At 38.6% G+C, this 17,846-nt stretch overlaps 1 protein-coding gene and 1 long non-coding RNA gene across 4 annotated transcripts; one reads left to right on the plus strand and one right to left on the minus strand.

Annotated features, from left to right (window-relative positions):
- The first annotated feature begins 1,751 nt into the window (after positions 1–1,751).
- Positions 1,752–9,769, plus strand: LOC135107413 (uncharacterized). Of its 3 annotated transcripts, XM_064017252.1 has the most exons (6): positions 1,752–2,094; positions 5,316–5,477; positions 5,929–6,045; positions 6,481–6,581; positions 6,818–6,990; positions 9,169–9,769. In XM_064017252.1, exons 1-4 carry the CDS (start codon positions 2,016–2,018, stop codon positions 6,492–6,494), a joined length of 372 nt encoding a protein of 123 aa, XP_063873322.1. In that variant the 5' UTR covers positions 1,752–2,015; the 3' UTR covers positions 6,495–6,581; positions 6,818–6,990; positions 9,169–9,769. The 3 variants fall into 3 exon arrangements, 1 of the variants encoding a protein (XP_063873322.1); XR_010271769.1 differs by lacking the exons at positions 1,752–2,094; positions 5,316–5,477 and adding an exon at positions 2,129–3,449; XR_010271770.1 differs by lacking the exons at positions 1,752–2,094; positions 5,316–5,477 and adding an exon at positions 3,500–4,917.
- LOC135107414 (uncharacterized) lies at positions 8,691–16,177 on the minus strand. The gene is made up of 4 exons (XR_010271771.1): positions 15,545–16,177; positions 10,919–11,013; positions 10,057–10,149; positions 8,691–9,318 (listed from the first exon to the last, which is right to left on the minus strand). It is a non-coding gene; the product is annotated as an uncharacterized LOC135107414 (long non-coding RNA).
- Positions 16,178–17,846: the final 1,669 nt, after the last annotated feature.

Genomic DNA, 17,846 nt, shown 5'->3' on the forward strand with positions numbered 1-17,846 from the left:
TCCTAAGGTGGAAATCAGTTACTCTAAAACCTTAGTTGAGTTGCTCTTTAGATGGATTTCCACATAATTAGTCAAAGCAAAATAACTGAATCTGTAAACATTTGAGAAGGCTGTGGTGGTGAATGAAAATTTCTGAGGTTTGTGTCAAGCACCAATTTTGTGGTGTGGCATGCATGAAAGTGAATACTTCTCTTACAATTAAAACATTGCCCTTGGCTTTTTTTTTTTTTTTTTTTTTCCATCATTTGTTCTCATCACTGGCATATGAATCTTCTATTTCAAGATATAGCATTTAACCTGGGACTATTAAGATGAAATGCAAGAAGTTATAGCTGTTTGTCAATTTGCTTATATTTGATGTCTGTTCCCAAGGACTCACTATGTCTCATCCCAGGGGAAGGGTATGAGAGAAACACCCATTTGTTTTTAGCCTTGAATTCCCTTGCATGCTCTAATCTTTGCAATCTTTTTCACACAATCTGTCTTTGCATTTCACACTTTCTCAGTTATTTCTTTTGTATTCTTTGTTTCCAACATATTAATAGACATTTAGTTATCTTCCTTCTTTTATCATATTTCTATATTGCCAAATTACCTCAAAATGCAACTATTCATCCCCTAATTAACTAAACATTTTATTCCTTCACCTAAAGTACCTACATACTTTCATTATTTTTACCATCCATTCCTCTCAGTTTATAGTCATTTTTATTAAGATGATTTTTTTAAATCATATGAAGCCTTGGCTGTCTTATTCCATACCCAACTAATTTGTATAGCTATGTTATTACTGATATTTCATTACTGTTCCTTTATTCATTGTATGTCCCTGAAACTGCATTCTTATTTCTCTGCACTTTTTCATGTTTCATCTTCCACAGCTAACTACCACATGTAAATTACTCAAATAAATGCATAATAAAATTTTGAGCAAAGGAAGAAAGGTAAGTGTATTGAGTGACAGATTGTGGGTGGGGGAGGCTCATCCAGGTGCACATACAGGCTATTCAGTACAGTCCATCTCTCTTTCCTTATAACATTGTTGATGACTGAGGTGCTTCTTGCACTGCCTTATTGCTGTAACAAAAGCAAGTAAGATCACCAGAAAATTAAAGAGAATATGCTCACATGTAAGCGAATGTCAAAAATTTTAATTGTATAGAGTGAAGAGACACATGGAACAAGGCAATACACTCAGAGAAATGTAAAAATGGCAGCAGATACTTCATCTTTGGTATGGATTCTGACTTTCTAGTAAACACTACGTCTAGCATTAAAGACTGCTCTTCCATGTATTTTGTAGCTTTATGTACCCACTGCTCTAAAGTATTCACCATTGCTAATTGCATTATATCTTCATTCCATAAATCTGCACCCTCCCCTAGTCATTTATAAAGCACTCAGAGGTGTAATTTTTTGGCGTGTTTAAATTTTGAGGTCATGATCCCAGTTAGTGTTGGTTTTGGTGTTGTCAACCTGTGATGGATTGGCATTCAAGGTTGTATAGATATTTCAATAAGTCTATCTTATTTTGTCCAAAAAAGTAAACATTTGATATTCATGTATATAGGAAGAAACACTTTTAATTAGTTTTCAAGTCACACAAGCCTTTTAAATAATCTCACATGAGGTCATACAATAAATGAAACATTGTAAAGAGTAAGCGGCGACATGGGCAGCTTGATTTTAGCGCTTCAATTAGTAGTATGTAGATAATTTGACAATTAGAATCACAATAGCATATGATTTACTTTCACATATTTATAATTTACTGTATTTTATTTTATATTACTATAGTGTAAAGTAAAAGTAGCTGCTGCATATTATTGGAAGAAGAAAAAAAAAATGTGGATTGGTGTGTAGTAGCGCGCTGGCAAAGAAGAGCCTGAAACGCTGAGCAGACGCCATTCAACAAAAGACGTTGTTGGAAGTCTAGTTGTGGTTTGCTGCCTTATTTAAAAGATTTTCGCTGAAAAAAAGATAGTGACACGGGCCATAACTGCTTCTGTGTGCAGATGGAAGCTTGGTGCCTGCCGGGAAGTGTCTGGGAGGACCAGGAGATGCTCATAAGGGCCAGGAAGGGTCATAATACAAGTAAGTGACTAACCCACCACTTGGCTAATTGGAGTTTGCAGAATAATAACCTTGACATTGTTTTTTTTTTTTTTTTTTTATAACTCCGTTTCACGTACCACAACGAAACAGGAAAGTTAGGTTAGGTTAGTTTCTGCGTCTTAGGAAATCATATCCCATTTTATCTTCGTTATAATTACATTTAAGTGAATCAATATGGGACGGTTTAACTGATATTCTTAACGTCCAGGGCAGAATACCTACCAGTTAGTCATAAGAGACAATTATCCTCCCTAGAACATTAAAAATTGCCAACATTTGACTTATTTAAATATCAGCTGGGGTGGAGGCAATCTATATCGCCATTATTTACTTTATCTCTCAGATATCATAAGTCATTCCTGTCAGTAAATGGAGCCACATGACTATGCTTTCATATCCTGAGGTCAGATATAAACATCATTATCTGGTTTTCGTGTAGTGAAGCTTAAGTTAGCCAGAATAGCGCTTATCTTCTCTACCGGGATCGCCGCCATGATGGATATGCTTGTTGGAACCTGTCGATATTCAAATTTATTTATTTTTTTCCCATTTATTTATTTCAGTTTCTAGCTAGCTTTTTATAGCTTCAAAAAATATCTCGTTATTTTCTAAGTGTTTTTCTTACTTTTGTACTGCCTTATATGGTGATTTTGCAAGTGTTTTATACGGAAATAGCGGTCGTATTCTTGTATTTTTTTAAACCCTGTCAATGTATTTGTTTCATTTCAGCTTGTAATGAAGTTTTTATTGGTTCAAAAAATTGCTCGTGATATGTTAAGTATTTTTTGTTACTGTTAAGGAAAATATAACGCTATGCGAATTATTTATAGCCCCGTTAAAAGTCGACTTTATAACTTTATATTTTATGAAATTTATTTGTTTCAGCTTTGAACTAACTTTTAATTGTTTGTAAAAATAGTTTAGATTTTTTAAAACGTTTTGCATTGCTAGTAAGTCAAATTGGTGTGCTTAATAATTGTTTTTATGTATTTCAGAGTTCCAATATTTTTTATGTCGTTCTTTTAAAATTTCTATTTTATTATTGATGGTTTAAAAGTTTTGATATTGCAGGTATTAGTTAAAGTATATGGCAAGTCAGAATATGTAAAAGAATCTTTTATATGTGTAGTATTTCAAAATGCGATTTTCAAAATGAAACACGTACGTATTTTAACGGCCTCTGTGAGTGACGTCATCAGCCTTCTGCTAGCGTCAGGCCATCAGACCGACATCCTCCTTTCTTCCGAGCTGTCTTCGTTCATATTTAGCGTAAATTGCAGTGTTTTCCAGGTGTAACGAGCACATTAATGGGCTGATTTCTTCATCGAAAAGTGGTAATTGCTGGATAGAAGTGTGTAATGAGTGTATTCATGTGTGGGGGAGGGGGGGAGTGGGGAGCATGCCTGCTGCTGCCGTCCTGGCGACTTGTCGATGCTGCTTGTTGTTGTTGTATTTGTATTTGTTGTTGTTGTTGTTGTGTGTGTGTGTGTGTGTGTGTGTGTGTGTGTGTGTGTGTGTGTGTGTGTGTGTTTGTTTTTTTGTTTGTTTCCCAGAGGCTCTCATACCACTTCTTCCCTCACTACCCTCCCTATCCTCACCCATCTAGCAGGCCAACCCCACTGTCTCTTATGTCCTTACGGAATTACCGTGTTTTGGAATTTCGTTGTACCCAATTTAATGGTTTTCCTGTCTCGCATCCATACTCTTCGCCTTCAGACTCGCTGTCACTGTATTGTAAACAGTGTCACATGGCCTTTGTAGCCTGGCAGATCCTCTTTTGGAACATTAGAGTTACAATTACCACCCAATGGAGGTGAAATCAGTAGGTCCTGGCGTTTCTCCACCTTGTAGGAGGGATATGTTCACGAATAAAATGAGTATATTAGTAGGAGCAAGAAGAGGAAGAAGAAATAAGTAGAGGAGGTAAAGAAAGAAAATACAATGCAAAGATAAATATAATTTAAGTAAACTCTCCACCTTGTCAGTTCTTGAATGTAATATGGTAATGGAAATAGGAAGAAATAAGTAATGGTGGAGGTAAAGGAAAAAAAAAACGATGTAAAATTAAATGTAATGAAAGTAACATTAAAAATACACCCGAAATAGCAATAATTAATAGTAAAATTTTAAATGTAGGTAACCATCCCATGATATAGACTGGACTGAGCACGGCAGTTCCGCCATGTGTCTGAAGAGCAAATAGGGGTAGGAGTGAAGAAATCAAGCAATTTTCAACTGTAATTGTGTGTAAATAGTTAGTATCTCCTGATGGAGTGACAGTAGGAGTGCAGCGGTGGTAATAGTAATAGTAGTAGTAGTAGTAGTAGCAGTGGTGGTGGTAGTGGAATGGTATAAGTGAGGTAATAGGAAAATAGTTGTTGTGCCTGTCTCTGCATCGGTAGGAATTAAGGGAAATTTCATTTGTTGGTTTATTTCTATGTTGGTATTATGGTCTCGGTATTTGGCGTAGCCCTTTATGGAAGCTACAACATGGGACAGTGTTAAATTTGTACTCTTTCACCAGTCTTTTGCAGACTTTTTTTTTCTGTTAGTTCTCGGCCTATTGAATGAATCTGCATGTTGTTTCTTTCAAAAAATCATTAGTTTTTATTTATTACACCCTTAAGAAACTAATGGAATGAAAATGAAAAACAGATTAATGGAAAAGAGACTTAAATCTACCAGAATAAAATTGTTTTGTCGACAGAAATTAGTAACACTGCAATGTTTCCCTCCAAGACGACTGGCTACCGCATGCCCGTGACCGCCAGCTGGCTGTCACAAGTCACCACCCAACCCAATGTAATGAAACTGACGTAAATTAACTAACTTAACCTAACTTAACTAATATAACCTAACTAAATTCATTTAACGTAATGTAACTAAACCAATCTAAACTAATCTAACTGGTAAGGCTAAGAAATGAATAAGAAGTCATTACCTTATTTATTTTTGTAAAATCAGGCTATGCTCGAGAAATAATGAAAGCAACACAGATGCTAAGTACAGAAAACTGGCCAGTTTAATGGCAGAAGAAAGAAGTGGATAACCTACAAAGTGATATAAAGGGAAACTGATTATAAGGCGACAAGGACAACCCACCATAGACAGACATTTTCCTTAGACTAATTCAGATATTTGAAATTGACAAACGCATGTCTTTCTCTCTACTTGTGTGTTTGTCTGACGTGTTAGTTCAGCCAGCAGTGAAGGGCGATTAACACTGTCCCCGCCTGCTCTGCAAGGGTGGTGGCCAGGGGGTGTTCGTCACACTGAACATGGCACTGGCTTTGTTTCGACACCTGCACCTCCTGCCTTGTCTTGCTTGTCTGTCCCTCACCGCTCTCTACACTATGCAAAAGGTAACCACTTTGGTCCAGTCCCAGTAAGTGCCAGTAGACAAGGAATCACACTTGTGGACCTTCAGGGCACAGTGCAGGAACATTCCTCTTCAGAGATGGGGAGAACGGCAAGGGACAGATGGGCACAACAAGGTGGCCACAGATTTTATTAAAAGTTGAAAATAATAAAACACTCAATAATTGTCTCCTTCTCCTTACTGATAAGTTTATTACCTGTCCCACTTGATTGTCCTTCTTACCTAAACTGGTCTAACTTGACCTGACCTGAAATAAAAAAACCTGATCTTACTTGACCTAACATAACTTTACCAAACCTCCTCTTCATTTTTACTTCCTTCTTTTTCTTCTTCCCTTCCTCTTCCTTTCTTACTTTCCATCATCTTCTCTTCTTCATCTCTTCTCTTTACTAGAGCAGAACAACCTTCATAAATAATTGACACATCTCTGCTAGAGGTGAGGAGCAGCACCAGCAGCAGCAGCAGCAGCATGGCAGAGCAGAGGCCCAGGGAGGGGAGCCAACGAAGGCAGAAGGCTGTGTGCTTGTCAAGTTTGTCACTAAAAAGGACCAGTGAGTGCTGTCACAATTTTGTTTGCTTGTACGTTGTATTATTTTTCTTTTTTTTTTTTTCTCTTTTTTTTATTTCTCTTTTTCTCTTTTTTTCTTTTCCGATCATTGCAGTGTTTTTAAGGAGTAAGGAATGGTCTCATTATGAAGGGGTAGGAGTGAACCAGTGTGGCCTGCTTTGATCTCAGGGTTGGAGTAGGTGTATGGTAGGGGATAGTCTTATGAAGTGTAGGGGGTGAACTAGTATGTACTGTGTGACCTTGCTGTGATGTCAGGATTGGAATAGGTGTGGGGTAAAGAAGCAGACCAAATCTAATCTAAACAAACCAATTTATATTTATTTATTTATTTATTCCATCTTTGTTATCCCATTGCTCTCCTTGTCCTGTCCTCCTCCTGACACCATTCCCAAGCATAAACCTAACTCCATCTCCACAGGTTCGGACCCCTGAGACCTGCCCAAGTTTGTGGTGGAGGGGCAGCTGGTGATTGGAAAACTTTGGGATTGACCAAAGAGTAGAGGGAGGAGCCTGGAGGGAGTGAGTACTTGAAGAAGCTCCCTCTGTCATGATAAGATTATTAAATTAATTATTGATCATAAAATGACCTTTGCTAATAACTGTTGTAATTGTGTTCATTATCCAAGTCTCAGGAAGCTTTACTATATTGTATTATGATTATTTCCTACCCTGCATCTTTAGTTATCTGTAGGAACAGTCCTATGATGTTCTTACCATGATGATATAAAATTAGTAACAAATATACTGTGTTGCAGCCCAGTCTCTGAGAGTGATACATCAGAACCCGCAAAGAAATGGAAGAGAGTTGTCTGAAACATGACAGAAAAGAAATCTCACTCTGAATCAAGATGAGACTCAAAAGTTTGAGATCCATCCTGCTGCCCGATCAAGATGGATGAACATCTTCCTTCTTGATCAATAAACGAAGGTATGTTTTTAATAGTTTTCGATAGCTAATGAAGTATCATAAGGTAACTCATAAATGAGGGACTTTCAAAGCTGTGTCACCATGCAGCACCACTGACCAGAAAAAGTCCTAAATTATCTTTTACTTTCCTACATTCATGCAAGAAAATGTTCATCAAAATAGCAGCGCACACTGAACTGGTGTAGCCAATAAACTTTGTAGCAAAAATGTAGGAGACTTGAAAAGATAACCATGATTGATGCATTTCCTTGAAAATTAAGTCAGTTTTCACTATCATGTAATGCAACAGGCTTTGTCTTTCATAGCTAATAAAGATAACCCAAAATGAGTTCTGCTTGGTCTCTAAAGTTAACTTTCATCTAAGGCATAAATGCATTCATTTTTAGCAGGTCTGTATATCTTTTTGGTATTGAGTTCATGTAATGTGCACATGAAATGTACATAAGGTAGCTGAGATCAGGGACAGTCTTCTGAAGATGAGCTCTGATCCCATTGTAGCTGTAGTGGTTCCCCATGAGGGCCAAGATAGGGGAGCAAGTCCTTTAATTCCCTTTATTTGATGAGGTGTGGCATACAGGCAGATAGAGAGGACAGTTCTGTGGATTAGTGAGTGTGGTGAGAGGCTGCACTGATGTGCTCATCTGCCAGAGGTGAGACTGGGAGAAAACCTTAATAGTGCCCAGGTGCAACCCAGAAGCAGTGTCAGTTGTCCATCATGGAAGTAGAGTGGGAAAGGATGGGGAGAATGGGTAGAGGTAGCTCAGGGGCTGATGTGCCTTGCCAAACCAGAAAAGGAGCTTTCCTATTGCAGGCAGTCTTTATAGCAGTGCTGCACCAAAAAACAAGCAGAGGAAGATGCAGCTCAGGGGTAAAAGTGCCTTGCCCAGCTAGAGGGAGGAGGATTAGGAAGCAGGGATGGTCAGGGGACTAGGCATTGCACCTAATTGCTGTGGGGAATGCTCACTCAGTCTTATTTATATTCAGTGACATCATCTGGCTCAGGAGGTCCATGTCTGCATGGTGGATCCTGTTTTCCTGTATCACCATTGACTATCCTCATCTTTAGTGTGCCACACTATTGTCCTCTTTGTGCAGCAGTTGTCCTGGCTTGTGTCTTGATCTGTCACAGACCTCTCTGTGTTTACATTCGTCACACTCACCACACTGCCTGGATCTTTCCCCCGATTCATTGTCCTTTGTACTAAGGATGGATATTGCATCGAATTCACCTTGTTTTTGAAGGCAACTCTAGGATCTTCCCTGTTTGCAGCCAAATAGTGTGTTGCAGGCTGATAGCAAAATTTGTAGGGCTATAATGCAAGTTAGAAATTTTTACTGAGGCCAGATGGGATTTGCTTTGGCTTTTTTTAATAGAAGGGAAAAATCCTTGCTGGGTTGTATGGTGAATAATCTGGCTTGGTTTTCAAATACAACTATATCTACATTTTTGCTATGAAGGTATTGACATCAGTTGCAATTGTTGATACTAATATTCCCAAATTTATCTTAAGTTTTCTGGTGGCCTTTTGACTTGGGTGAATATGGCACTCGCAGTTTCATGTATGAGACACTGTGGTGAACAGAAAAGAACAGCAAAAGAAACCACAATGATTTAACTGAATCTTAAGACAATTTTTACAACTATACTCAGTGGTTTCATTGCATGCTAGAGACCTTTGTATGGTAACAGAGATGCCATATACTTTCATTCTTTATTAGTATAATTTTTTAAAATGGGATTCAAAAAATTTGATTTCATATTTTATTTGTACAAATTATATAAAGGTCTGAAAGGCAGGTTTTCATAAGGAATCAGAGAGAGAGGAGATTTAAAAAGTTTGATTTCATATTTTACTTTACAAATTATATAAAAGTCTGAAAGGCAGGTTTTCATAAGGAATCAGAGAGAGAGAGAGAGAGAGAGAGAGAGAGAGTCTAAGAAACATGTGGAGAGGAGGAAGGGAACAGATGGGAAAAGTAAGTGTAAGCAGTATGAAGAGAAGGGAGGCGGGTAGGATAAGAGAGTGAGGAGGAGGGGGCAGGAGGAGAGAGCAAGCAGGAGGAATGAAGGTGATATAAAAAGAAGAAATGGAGAAGGGTGCTGATGATGGGGTGATGAGAAGTCCTCTTGGTTTGCCTTGCCTTGTTTTCTCTTCCACACACATTCATTCTTTCCAGAAACGAAGAGGGGGCTTGCTCAATGAAGACCAAATAACTGTGTCCCCACTGCAGGAGTTAACCCCATACGGGATTGATGTGGGAGATGCCAAGTAGGGATGTAACTGTTTTCCATTAGCTGTTCCTGGATGAGCAGTGACAGTCCACCACCTGTATCCAAATAATGTTCATCAGTTTTCCTGAAGTAGAGTAAAGCATTTTTTGGATATAATTCTTTAATGAGGTTTATTTTACTAGGAAATTGTCAATATTTTGGTGGAACTTGCAGAATAATAAAAATAGTTGTATATCATTCTACACAATATACCACCTGTGAGATCATGTGAGAATATAGGAGCAGCAAAGTTTTAAGTTTTACAGCCTCTTACTTAATATATTTTTAAAGAAAATGTGATGAATTTTTCTTTTCACTAAATGAATGATTCTGTATTACATAGTGTAATTTTGTAAACTGAAATAAAGGGCACTCATAAATATATATGTCTTACTTTATCATAGATTGTGTAATTTTGTAAATGAAATAAAGGGCACTCAAATATATATGTCTTACTTTATCATAGATTGTGTAATTTTGTAAACTGAAATAAAGGGCACTCATAAATATATGTCTTACTTTATCATAGATTAACTTTAAAATTTTATTTTCATCAAACCATTCATCATAAACCATACAGATTACCTTGAAAATAGCATTAATAGTAAGTACTTCAAACTAATGGCTAATAAAACTATAACACCAAGAACTGTTGGCAAGTTGTTCAGTGGTGATGAGTGTATGGCATTTCTAAGTGAAATTGTTACAGTGATGATGAGTGGGGCATTTCTCTTTCATTTCCCAGTACTCTTCCATGTGTTCAGTACCCCAAACATGGATATACATCCACTTACCTTCATTACCCTTGTAGACACCTTTAGTGTAGATCCCTTCCTAAACGTGAGGTGGTCTGCAGCATCTTCAATCTTGTGATATTGTACTAGGTCCTGTTGGGAGAGAGTTGTCTTTAAGAGGGTGTGGTTATGTGCACCACATCATGCTCCTTCCTGTGGAACATGACATGTCAGGGTGACTTGGGAAATAGTACATCTTTGTTACAATGCCCTGGATGTACCATGAACCATATTCTTATACATTTTGGGCTCCCATGAAAATTGCTTTCAAGTACTATATTTTAAACATTTTGGGATTCTCATAACTATTATCAAATGCTATAAATTGTTAATCTGGATTCTCAGTGGTGATTTTTCCCACTGATGATACAAAGTACATTTTAAACTATTACAGGAATCAGACACTGAAAATTCCAAAAATTTCAACTAGAGCTCATTAAAGGTAGATGTAATAGAATGCAAAATTACTCAAATATAGGCCCATGAGCCAGCTGTTACACATCAAGGTGTGTGTATGTGTGAGATACTCAAGGCTGTCTACTGGCCTCGACATTGCCAGCTGTTCCCCTGCTCCCCCACAGGGTGAAGTGCCTCCCCAACTCTGTGCTGAGACTGACAATGTGGGTCTTGGTAGTTCTTGATTGAAGGAATATCAAAGCTCTTATTTCAACACTTTAAATGTTATCAGTTAACCAGAAAAAATAAAATGCAAGAGATACAAAGAAGGTCTGCTAAAGTATCTCAAACTGGACCAGATATGGAATTGGAATTGATATGAATGAATACAAAATGTGAGCTTAGGATCCAACTGCCACTGCAAAAAGCCAGAGATTGTGATGGGAAAAGATAACAAAAGGCCTACCTTTTTCAAGGAAGGGAAGGCAAATCCACCTCCCACCTCCACATGGCACTCCCCACAGGTACATCCTGTGCTGTAGTGGCAATGGGGGAGGACCACTGAAAACAATTCTTTGTTTTAGTAATCTTGAATTTAATCTGGTTTATCTGAAGTTCCATACACTTTTTGTTATATTATTATTTAACATGATTCAAACCACCTACAGCTAGTCATTTAACAGAAAATCCGGTGGCCCATATCCTTCTGCCAGCTGCTAATGGCCACCCTTTATGGAGTCTATTAATAGTCATGGGTATGGGCAGAAAAGGCACTCCATGCCTTGGGAAACCAGTAATGGTTGGAAGTTGCTCCAATGAACCTGAGGGAGGTGGAGAATCTAATACCATGGCTATGCTCTCTTGTTTCAAAGGATTTGTGGGTCAAGCTGGAGTTGAACACATCTGTATATTGCCTCTGCCAACCAATCACTCGTGTTCAATACAAATTCATATACCGTTTCACAAAGGTTTGCATTTGGTGCAGGCAGAATGACGTAAATCACCTGGTTGGCTACTCCAAAATGCTTGATAGTTGGCAGAACAGAGGGGAGAATGAGCAAAATTAAAGGGTGGGTACAGCTTAAGTCTGCAGTCATGCCACTCCTGAATTACAAGAATAATGAAATATAGGGACCGAGTTGTGTGCTTAGGCAAAATCAATCTCAACAGTTGAGAAGAAGGGACACAAGAGAGGTGTGCAGAGCTGCTTTAAAGGTATTAATGAACTCCAGGGCTACTATACTGTCTAGGAGAGTGTTACAGGTACTGATACATCTCAAACTAAAGAATCGTCAACAACATTCAATAGAAGAATGTATGTGTGTGCCAACTTAAATCTATGACCAAGTGCCACCTGCTTGAGCAGGATTTTGCACTGGATTTGTGATGCAGTATAGCCCAGCACTTGATCATGTCTGCTCAGAGCAGTCAACCTTTTATAGGTTACAAGTCAAGAACAGCTAACTGATCACTGTAGTGGTTGGGTCAGACGATTTTGAAATGCCTTTTAGTAGTAAGAAATAAGCAAGACTTGAACAAAGCAATTAAGTTTGACTTGTGTAGCCAATGGATTGATGGATGCCAATTAGCCCCAATAAGGGGAGAGGTCCAAAAGCAGTTGCCTCCCTTGGTTAGATTGTTATCAGGTTAGATTTAGTTTTTAAATTATCTTCACTGTTACATATGTGGCACCTCAGCCTATCTTCAGTGCAGTCCTCTCCACCCACTACTTCCCAGATGGGCTGATGGAGCGCAGCGATGAGGCTCATCCCTATGGCAGGAAGCCCCTACCTATCCCAGGATCTAGTACAGGCCAATATCCCTACTGGAGATGCCTGGGAGGATGCTGGAGAGGGTGGTCAGGAGGCAGCTACAAGTGCACCTGGAGGGCAAGAGTCAACTCAATGTGGTGTAATGCAGCTTCAGGCAGGCGCTTGTCCAGCAAATGAAGTTAAACATACACTGAAGTATTGACTTCACAATCTGGATTGCCCTGGAACTGTATTCTTCCAATTTATTTCTGTTTCCTTTTTTGTCTTGTATTCCTGTCTGTAATTTCCCATCCTTTCTCAATAAAATGTTTAAAAAGTTAAATAGTTGAGATACGCATGCAGTTAGTTCCATTAAGGTGCTCCTGGGGAACATAAGAAATAAGGGAAGCTGCAAGAAGCAACCAGGCTTACACATGGCAATCCCTGTATGAAATATACCTACCTATTTCCATCTATTATCCCTATCCATAAACTTGTCTAATCTTCTCTTAAAGCTCTCTAGTGTCCTAGCACTAACATGATTATTACTGAGTCTGTTCCACTCATCTACCACTCTATTTGAGAACCAATTTTTTCCTAACTCCTTCCTAAACCTAAATTTTTCAAGCTTGAACCCGTTATTTCTTGTTCTACCCTGGTTGCTGATCCTAAGAATTTTGCCTACATCTCCCTTGTTATAACCCTTATACCACTTAAAGACTTCTATCAGGTCCCCTCTTAACCTACGTCTCTCTAAACTCTAAAGAATGTAAATTTAACAGTTTCAACCTCGCTTCGTAAGGAATACTCCTCATCCCCCTATATCCTTTTAGTCATTCTCCTCTGTACTGATTCTAATAGACCTATATCTTTCCTGTAATGTGGGGACCAGAACTGCACAGCGTAGTCTAGATGAGGTCTGACCAGCACCAAGTAAAACTTTAATACAACTTCCGGCCTTCTACTTTTAACGCTCCTAAAAATGAATCCTAGTACCCCATTTGCCCTGTTTCTGGCTTCTATGAATTGTTTCCCTAGACGGAGTTCAGAGCTAACTATAACTCCTAAATCTTTCTCGTACCCTGTACCTACCAGAGTTTGGTTGTTTAATGTGTACCTATTGTGTGGGTTTCCTCTACCTATGCTAAGCACTTTGCATTTATTGATATTAAATTGCATTTGCCATCTATCCATCCATTCATTCATTCTGTCTAAATCTGCCTGTAAGGCGATGGCATCCGATTCTGACCTAATCAATCTACCTATCTTTGTGTCATCCGCAAATTTACTAACATCACTACTAATTCCACTATGCAAGTCATTGATATATATTAGAAATAACAATGGCCCTAATATTGATCCCTGTGGCACCCCACTCAGTACATGACCCCACTCAGATTTCGAGCCGTTTATTACCACTCTGTCGCCTGTCACTAAGCCATGACCCTATCCAGCCTAACACCTTCCCATCTATCCCGTGTGCCCTAACCTTTCTCAGGAGCCTTTGATGGGGTACCTTGTCAAATGCTTTACTAAAGTCCAGATATAAGATATCATAACTATCACCATTATCTACTGCCTTGTACACCTTACTGTAAAAACTTAACAAGTTTTTCAGGCAAGACTTCCCCTTTGTGAAGCCATGCTGTGACTGATTTATCAAGTTATGTTTGTCTAAATGTTCCCTAATGTTCTTCACTATTACTGACTCTAACATTTTACCTACAACTGAAGTTAAGCTGACAGGTTTATAATTAGACGCTAAAGTTTTATCTCCTTTCTTAAAGATGGGTACTGCATTAGCCTGCCTCCACATTACTGGTACCTCACCCGACTCCAGTGATTTCCTAAAGACAGAAACTAACAGCTCACTAATAATCTCTTTGCATTCCTTAAGTACTCTGGGATACATTTCATCTGGTCCTGGTGTCTTGAACTTTTTTAGCCTATCTACCTCCTGTTCCACTATCTCCCTAGTTATGGAAATATGTCAGTTTCTCATTCTCATCTGCTCTAAACACCTGTTCACTGTCTGGCATATCCTGTATGTTTTCCTGGGTGAAGACAGTTTAAAAATACTCATTCAGAAGTTTACTAATCTCCTCCCCAGAACTAACCAGCTCCCCATCTGCTGCCTTTAATGGACCTATAGTATCCTTATTCTTCGTCCTCTATACCTGATAAAATCCCTTGGGGTCCGTCTTCGCCTGGCTGGCTACCTTTAGTTCATAATTGTCCTTAGCTTTCCTCGTTAACTTCCTGACTGTTCTAACTAAATCATTATATTGTGTCCTTAAAACTTCTTCACCTGCCCTTAATCTCTTATATGTACTTCTCTTACGCCCTATATAATGCTTTAACCTAGCAGTCATCCATTTAGGGTCATTTTTTTGTGATCTTATTGTCCTATATGGAATATTTGCTAACTGACCTGTATGAACTTTATCTACGAAATATTTATACAATTCATCTACAATTACCTCACCTAATCCCCTCATTTCAGCCCCTACCATCCTCTCCACTCCCTCATCTATTCGCCTCGACCTCACCTCTCTCATTTCAGCATGACCTGACATTCCAACATACTTACACCTATCTCCCCCTTCCTCTTTCCTCCTCCCCTTCCGGACACATCTTCCCTCCTCTTGTCCTACCTAATTAATATTATGAAATTCCAAAGAATAACAATTTCCCAAGAATGAGAATTGTTGAGTCTTCTGTCCCAAATACTTCTCATATTCCTTTTGCCCAGTCCTACATGGTACATCATTGGTTTACACTTTCATCAAATCAGGTAACTTCATGTAAGTGACGTAGTCCACATTTGAACAAACACTTTCTTCATGAATATCGAGATGTTAAAGTTAAATGCTTCTCAAGTGCCTCATTTTACTTCCTCGGGCAATTGCTAAAACAATGCACTAATTGCCATGTAAATTAAATTAACTGCCAATACAGTCTTGGTCACAGAACAGTGAAGGGCTTTTAATGCCGAATCTAACCGAAAATTATCACCTCTTAGCCAAATTGCTTTGCTGACAGGCTCCAGTCAGGTAGGAAGGACAAGAAATTTGGAAATAAAAGATTTGACAAACTACTTTTGGGCACGGATTCCATTACTAAATGAAAACCATAAAACACCCTTCTAGCATTCCCTATGTATTTCATATCATGAGATAAATTTTTCTCTACGCAGCCATGATAGGCCAGCTGAAGACGCGCGAGATGCCTGCTGGAAGCAGAAGGGAGGAGTAAACACGTGTAGTTGTCACGCACACACTCCCCTGTTTGATATGCTGGTAGCAAAACCATAATTATCATCCTCCACACACGTCACTTACCAGCAACAATAACTACAGCCACCGTCTCCCTGCACCATAGTATTTATTGCCCAAGGATTTTCATGGTATTGACTTCAGTGGTTTGCTTCAGAATCGCTGCTTCGACCTCCACCTTCTGGTAACTATTTCGTAAACACCCTTCTTTGTCCTCTTGATACCAGCAGTGTCTGTTGGCAACACTCAGCTTATTGAGTCCACATCAACTAAATCTTCTGTCCTTCGCAGGGCTATAACACCGATCACCCGCTTGTTTGTTAAGCTTCGAATCCGTCGTCCGAGACGCCCATCGTTCGTGATTGTAGTATGGTCAATGTCTTTTTAACAACTTACCAATTCAGCATGACCCGATTATCAACCTATGTATTCATCGAGTTACAGTGAGTTGCAAATCTCAACATGGAAATTATAGGTATGTTATACATGCATAAACAAACAAGTAAAAGATAGTTTTTTTTTTCTTTCCTCACGCTACTGCTGAACCTAATCTGTTTTACAAATGACCAAATATAAAGCTAAGGACTTATCTGAACAGAATCTTGGAGTGGGTAGGTTGAATAATTTCGTCGATTGCTGCGTTGAGTGCCCTTGTAACAACGACCAGCGTGGCGAGCGGTAGGAATTTGGATCTCTACTCGTCCACTGTAGTGTCTGTGCCCTGTGGAGCTAGTCAGTATAGCGGTGACACTCCCTGGCTGTGACGTAGTGCCATGTGGGTGTTTCTTATTGGTGGATCTAATTCCTACATAATTATCATGGTACTATTATGACAAACATGACAAAATATTATATCAATTACTTAAATTTCATTTTAGCGTAAATTTACCAGAACTGGAACGCTAGAACATGTATTTGCAATAATTACAGTACAAGTATCATCTAGCTCCCCGTTAGAATCGCGGAATGTAATGATCGTTTTAATAAAGGAAAACTCCCACACATATGTGACGAACAGGAAATCAGACTCAGAGTATTGCTTTTTCATGCACATGCGTTCTTGTTATAAACCAGCTTTTATTATCAAATACCGTGATTGCATATTAACTAAAATTAATACTCAGAGAACATTCAGGTTGGCCTCCTTGACAAGATGTTTTCCTGTCCCAGCAGTGATATCCGTCACTGAAGGGGCACCTGGGAAATCACAGCTAAATATGGAAAGGCATATGGTAAGTTGAGTTCAAGGGCATTCTGATGCCACACAAGAAAATCTCAACAATATACGACAGTTACGGCCAGTGAAGACACAAGAGGGCACCGGCCACCATACTGTCGTCTGGGATCATATGCAACATCCCAGCATTTCAGCTGCTTCCTTGCAAGATACCCGTGAGGTTATCCTTTCTGGTGCACATTATTAAAAATGAAATAGAATAAATTCATTAATAAGGTTAAGACCATAAACTCCTGGATCTTTTTAAGATTTATTTTTCATTATTGGGGGTACTTACAATGGTAAGAGCGTCACGACACCCCTGGGCACCACAGCCAACGGCAACCAGCTGTCTCTGCCGGGCAGTACTGCACTCTGCCCTCACAGGCACACTCCTGCTGCAAAGCCCGGGAATGCCGCACACCCGCAACATGTTTGTCACACACACACACACACACACACACATACAGTGTTCCTCGAGGGCGGTGCAGCAGAGGGGCAGCAGCTGAGGCAGCAACCCGCCCGCCCACCGCTTACAGGAAGCAGTTATGAATGTTCGGTCTATGTTAAGCACGATATTCATGGAATATATTTATATAGATTATATCACATGATATTCAGCGAAACTTACGATATAAATACATTATAGCAAAAGTTGTATGTACACGTGAAACATTAACTTACACATGGGTGATTTCTTTTCAATATATGAGTATGTACGAAAATTAATAACACATTTACAAGGGTAGAGAGAGAAAACTCTCTCTCTCTCTCTCTCTCTCTCTCTCTCATATATATATATATATATATATATATATATATATATATATATATATATATATATATATATATATATATATATATATATATATATATATATATATATATATATATATATACGAGTATATACGAGTATATATATATATATATATATATATATATATATATATATATATATATATATATATATATATATATATATATATATATATATATATATATATATAATCACATCACAAGTTCTGTTTCAAAGTGCCACTTTCCTGTCAGCGTCAACCTTCATTACGCCCTCACTACTGCAGCCTCCTGCATGAGTTAGAAGTATGAGTATCCAGTTCTTTCATTGTGACATAACAAATGAAATATATATAT

This window comes from Scylla paramamosain, chromosome 15 (genome assembly GCF_035594125.1).
Source record: "Scylla paramamosain isolate STU-SP2022 chromosome 15, ASM3559412v1, whole genome shotgun sequence".
Classification (NCBI taxonomy): Eukaryota; Metazoa; Arthropoda; class Malacostraca; order Decapoda; family Portunidae; genus Scylla; species Scylla paramamosain.